Below are 6,195 nucleotides of genomic sequence, written 5' to 3'. Positions count from 1 at the left end.
CCCATCAGCGCTAACTCCCACACATTTGGACCAATCAATCCCATTTGGGACTACGAACGCGTTCAGAATGTCAAAAATGGCCTCAGCAGTCGAACTCGTCGGTAAAGATTTGCAAAACAGGAATTCTTCCTTTATGGCTCCATTGCTTTTGTACCTTACATAGGCAAGCAGCTTTGGCAGATTTGTGATGTCTGTCGATTCATCCAGTTGGAGGGCATAAACACGACTCTCTCGTACGCTCGCTATCAGCTGTTCTGACAAATTCTCTGCCATATCGTCAATCCTGCGTCCGACTGGGTTATCAGACAATGAGATGAGGTTGATTGGCTCGCACGCCTTCTCTCCCAACATCACCCCCACTATCTCTTTTGTGGCGGGAAGGATTCAATTCTCTCTGAATGCATGCGGCTTACCAGCCTTGGCTATGAGTCGGGCGACCCGATAGGTCAACTCCACTGCCTTTGCGTTCTCGGTGCCCATACATGACGTTTCGATGACTTTCTTCTTGCCCTGATACTCCTTGAGTTTATTATCAAAAGATTCAAGCGGCTTGGACATCTCCTGTTGGTGCTTTGTCTCGGGATGACGGCACAGTTCACATGGCTTCAGAGCTTAGTTTGATAAAATCCCGGAACACACCACGCACAGCGGTAACGGTTCATCTTCCGTGCCCGTCCAAAAAAAAACCCCACTGCAAAATATTCAGCACCATACTTTCTCTGAAATCTTCTTTTCAGGCAGAACTGTACCGCCTGTCTGATGTGCAGCTGGGACATCGCTTGTGGATGATGTTCCAATGGCTTCATTCCTTTTCAGTGTGCTTGACGCGAGCCAACCATCCATTTTGATAATCACCTCAAGTTCAAAAGTGTACAAGTGCACGTCGATGGTGGTCCGGCTTGGTTGATCGATCAACGAACGTAGCGGGCCCTACCATAACTCCCTATCTATCAGTGATGATGCATTTTTGAAGGTTTTAAAGAAAAAATACCATTAAATGATATACCATATAATATTGATGGGGGGACCGGGACTTACGTAAATCTTTTAATTACTTGTAATCGTGAATGTATCTTGTAGACACTCACCGATTTCGAAGGCGAGCAGATAAATGGCCTCGGAGGAGTTTGCGAAAGAACAAAGCATAAAAATCACCAATAGGTGACTAAAATTGCACCTTTAATCCAATACGGCCGACTTCCCGTTGGGTTTCGGCAATGACGGGCAATATAATTGTTTTTAAGTATAGTGATGTTAAATATGTGTACCGAATTTCATGAGTTTTCAAAATGTTCATGCACAGAACACATAGAATATCAATTGCCGCACTGGGACTGATGAGTGTGCAAAGTTTCGTGAATTTCCAAGTATGTTTTTGGAACATGAAATTTCACGCATTTTGTAATTAATATATATATATATTTTCAATATAATCTTGTAATACCAGGCGCATAGGTTGGGAATTGCTGGTCTAGGTGATACATGTTTATTGGTGGGTTTATGAAAACTACAAACCAATATTACATTTCAGTGTTCATAATTATGTTATTATTATTATTATTATTATTATTATTATTATTATTATTATTATTATTATTATTAATAATAAATTATTTAATTATTTAATTATTTAATTATTGAATTAACCTTTTTTATTTATTTATTAATTAATTCATTTATTTATTTATTATATTTAAATTATTTAAAAGAGTTGTATGAATCAACTTGAATGTGCACTGTGAATCTCAGCGTTCACGAGGACCCATCGCAGGACACTATCACCGTGACAACAAAACATAAAACAGCCTGTCCGTCTACATGAAGCGCACAGGGAAAGGTAGAGAAAGTAAACATACATAAGGAAAATCTGATGTCATTGAAAAGTGAAAAATGGTGGTCAGAGGAAGGCGGAAAGGTCAGAGGTCACAACACAATTTCATTTTGCATTCATGGGGACCAGACGCCTGGAAGTGAAAAACAGCAAAAAGAAAACCCTTCCATACAATGTTTTCTAGGTCACTTCAGACAGGGGACAGTTACAAGTTTATAGTAGCCATAGTTATACGGCCTTCAATCTTGCTTTTGCCAAGATGGTTTAAAAAAAATAAATAAAAAATATATTTTTTGAATAAGAAATATGGTGACGCTCACATTAAAAAAAGAATTTAAATGTGGAATGTATTGTACAAATGAGAGGCGTCCTTATGCCAGAATAATGTCATTTTGAGATATGAATACAAGCTAAATTCAGATATACAGTATACTGCATATTTAGATACACAACGACGATACAACGATATGCACTGTATATATCTGGTGACATCTCCTTGTTTTGCTCGTTATGTGATGGAGGACAGATGGTTAATTGGGGTTGGCGACCTGCAGCGTTGCACGGATGGAAATGAGTCATTATATATTAGATTAAATCCTATATTATATTACATTATATATTTTATTATTATAATGAGTTACTGATGATGTGAGTAATGCGCAGGGCTTACATTTGCAGAAGTGATCTTTCCAAGTTGACAGGCTTCCTGCAAAAGAAAGAAAAAAAACAGACTGTGAATCTGGGAAGAGGGTTTCTTATTAAAGTGGACAATAAAGTAGATCTTTGAGGGCCAACAAATAACTGCCTGGTGGTCACATGTAAACGTACCCAAACCAAGAACACGGGGAAAGTTTCACAGCATCACTGCTTTAAACATTCCACGGGCTGTTTGAATCACACTTGACTCATTATAACTTGCATTCGATTTCAAGACCAATACAATTAAAAAAAAAATGACCTCAAACACTAAGACATTATATGGGGCAGGTTGATTGTTTCCTTTTATTTCTTAAATGCAGGACTTTATTTTTTGTGAATGCTGAAAGAAGGTAAATACAGTGGTACCTCGACTCACGACGGCGTCTACTTACGACTAATCCAAGATACCGGTAGCGATAGTCGCCAAAATTTGTATCGGCTTGCGACCGACTGCTCCAAGATACGAGCGTGGAAATTTGCAGTTGGTGAGTCGGGGGCCAGTCAGCAGTCAGTCAGCAGTCCGTCAGCAGTCAGTCAGCGGGACGACCTACATGGTGTGTGCACATAGTTCGTGGCTTATCGATATTTCTTTCATATTGACTGTGTTTGTGCTGTGTATTTTGTTTATTTCAACCCTTCATGATTTCATCATTTATATGGGAAAAGCTGCTTCGACATGCGACTGTTTTAACATACGACCGTTCTCATAGAACGAATTACAGTCGTAAGTCAAGGTACCACTGTTGTAAAAATATATTTTAGATTTTTTTTTTTGTAAATATTCTGCATTTTCTGTAATGGAGGGCATACAGTAATGTGTACTTTAATTTGTATTCATTTAAAGTGAGTACAAGGGTTGGATTTAGTCGATGTAGTTTGTTTCGCCATTTTAACTTTCAGCATATCTCACTCCAAAGATCGATACCAAACTATCACCCCCTCCACGGTTTTGAGTCATGGCTTTCGGGTGAAGTCTTAAAAAATGGCTGATATATCAGTTTGATTTTCTCTGTCTGAGGGGAAAGCAGGCGGACGTATGAACACACATGCAAACAAACAAACAAACAAACAAACAAACAAACAAACAAACAAAAAGCCGAACAAACAAGCTTGCAAACACACACACCCACGCACGCACGGACGCACGCACGCACACACACACACACACGCACGCACACACACACACACACACACACACACACACACACCGACACAGGACTAGACCTGACATCCCCGCAAGACGAGACACACAAATGACACTTTGATGAAGATGTAGAAGCATCCGAATTTCACAATAAACAGCGACAAGCTTCTAAATTGGGAACAAAAGACGCCCGCGAGCCGGCAAAATAGCATCCTCTCTCTGGGGAAGGAGATAACTCGCAGGGAGAGAGATAAGAGTATTTAATTTTTAATCACCAATTTTTGCTTTCTTTGTACCCGGGTATAATAATCGAGCGACATGACTTGATTTGCGATGGAAAAATAACAGAAATATGGCGGTGACAAGGCGGGGAGACAGAGAGAGAGAGAGAGAGAGAGAGAGAGGGAGGGAGGGACTGAGAGGCAGAAAGGACGACAGGAGGGGAGCAATGGAACTATGTTGGTGTCAACACATTATTATTAGTAATTGTTCACCCAGGGATGCTGAATGGACTTTAGGGGGATGCTGGATGGGAAAACAAAGCCACAAAAGGAACTTTTCAGAATTGTGCTTAAAGACAAAAAAAAAAAAACCCAAACACAGAAAAAGCCAAAAATAAACGAACAAAACAAACCCAAGAAGGACAGAGGAACCACAGGGCACCGACCGGGGCCCAACAAAGATTACCATATATTGTATTATGTTGGATATAACCTAAGACTTGTCATATAAAAGCTAATAGCTAAATTATTGTATTATTTTTGAGAATGATTAGAAAATTGATCGGAGCAGCTCAAGAATAATAATTCTAAGATTCCACAATTCAGAGGAAATAACCATTAAAAGTCAGGTCAGAGTGATCGTGATCCTTTCGAAAACTTAAAATTGAGCATGATATTTACCTGTGATTTACTGAACAGATTTTACTAGTTTTCTACTATTGTTATCATTATTATTATTATTATTATTATTATTATTATTATTATTATTATTATTATTATTATTATTATAACGCCCACACACCGTCGATGTCCAAAAAGATGGACCTCTCTCTCTGACTCCTCAAGGTTTCAACCATTTTCCCTTCTTTATTTTTATTTTCTGGCCGTTTGTTTCTTGTCCGGGTGAATTGTTAAGGGTGACTTCTGTGTGCAGCGTGGGGCTGATTCATTGCCGCACAGCTAAACTGGACTTGACGTGATGTCGAGACTTAGATCTACAGAATGAACGCTCCATTAATTTTACAGTTGTGTTTTGCGGTTTTTTAACCTACCCGGGCGCTCGCGTTTGTGTTTGCCTTCATCAGCCACTAATAGCTCTCTGCAATTTATCATTCATTCAGTATTAATTATTACCTTCCCTTCCCGCGTTGCATGTGAAGCGCACATCTCGATGCACGATATGTTGTTTTTGTCGGCGGGGGAAAATGGGCCTTTTTTTGCCTCTTATTTCTCCATGCAATTTGCCTCAACATTTCAATTAAATAATTTAGCTTCGATTCGGTTTTGATAAGATGAGACGCTCTGACATTTAATCCAGAGTGTTGTGTTGCTTCAGTAACTCAAACGCCAGACTGCCCAAATTCACTACGAGCCTTATTTACATTTAATTGCAAATACATTATCCGGCGGCCATTGGAAATAAAATAAAAACAAATGGCAGGATCTTTACACCTCGAGACGACGTGGAAGTTTTTGTGGCGCATTTGTCGGCTCATTTGTCCCGATCTCACCCTCCGTCGACGACCCGCACTTTTGCAGATTGTCGCTTGCGATGCGAGACTCGCAAGCGATTCGCTCGCACCGAACGAGTCAGATGACTCTGGAGCCTGGAGCCACAGCAGAAAGACTCGTTTGTGAATGCCATTCACAACTCAGAGGCAAATTGACTCGACGACTCGCATTTCAACGGAATCGCACGGGAAATTTGGGGAAATTGAACGACTGTTTTTAACGAGTAACTTGTCATGAAGCAAATCCCCACAAAAACATCAGAACCCCAGTCTGTGCATTTTGCTTCAACATTTCAATTAAATGATATTGATTTGATTTGGTTTTGATGTGATTAGATGCTGTGACATTCAATCCAGAGTGTTTAACCTGTACCTTCAAATTATATTCTGTTACAGCAGCAAATTGCTCCGGCAACCAAAACACCTGAATGCCCAAATTCACTACGAGGGTGTAATTTACATTTGATTACAAATGCATTCTACAACACTCATTGGAAATGAAACGAAAGGCTCTTTACTTTTTCCTCCGTTTTCCGTTGATTAGTTAAGAGGTGAGAGCAAAACAGACATTTCAAACGCCCAATTGAATAATCAATTAAACACATTTATTGACCCTCATGTTATTGATCCTTGTGGAAACTGATGCTCACAGCATGATACGTCAATGCACTCGTAGCACGTGCTCCAGATGATTCCAAATGTGAACGGTAGCAATTCCCCCACACTGTCATCTGAATGACATGATTAAGGTTTACGACAAACAGTCATTTAAGACGCCTCAAGACGGTC

At 39.8% G+C, this 6,195-nt stretch overlaps 1 protein-coding gene across 1 annotated transcript in view; it reads right to left on the bottom strand.

The window, feature by feature from the left end:
• pcdh11 (protocadherin 11) overlaps window positions 1–6,195 on the bottom strand; it is a gene marked incomplete at both ends in the record, with an annotated part of 185,832 nt that overhangs the window by 86,046 nt on the left and 93,591 nt on the right. Inside the window, one exon of the mRNA XM_080008134.1 lies at window positions 2,502–2,537. Coding sequence (XP_079864260.1) covers window positions 2,502–2,537 — 36 coding nt within the window. The remainder of the gene's footprint in view (window positions 1–2,501; window positions 2,538–6,195) is intronic.

This window comes from Zeus faber (assembly GCF_960531495.2).
Source record: "Zeus faber genome assembly, chromosome: 10".
Lineage (NCBI taxonomy): Eukaryota > Metazoa > Chordata > Actinopteri > Zeiformes > Zeidae > Zeus > Zeus faber.
The sequence above is the reverse complement of the archived record's forward strand: the minus strand, read 5'-3'. Positions and strand labels throughout refer to the sequence as shown.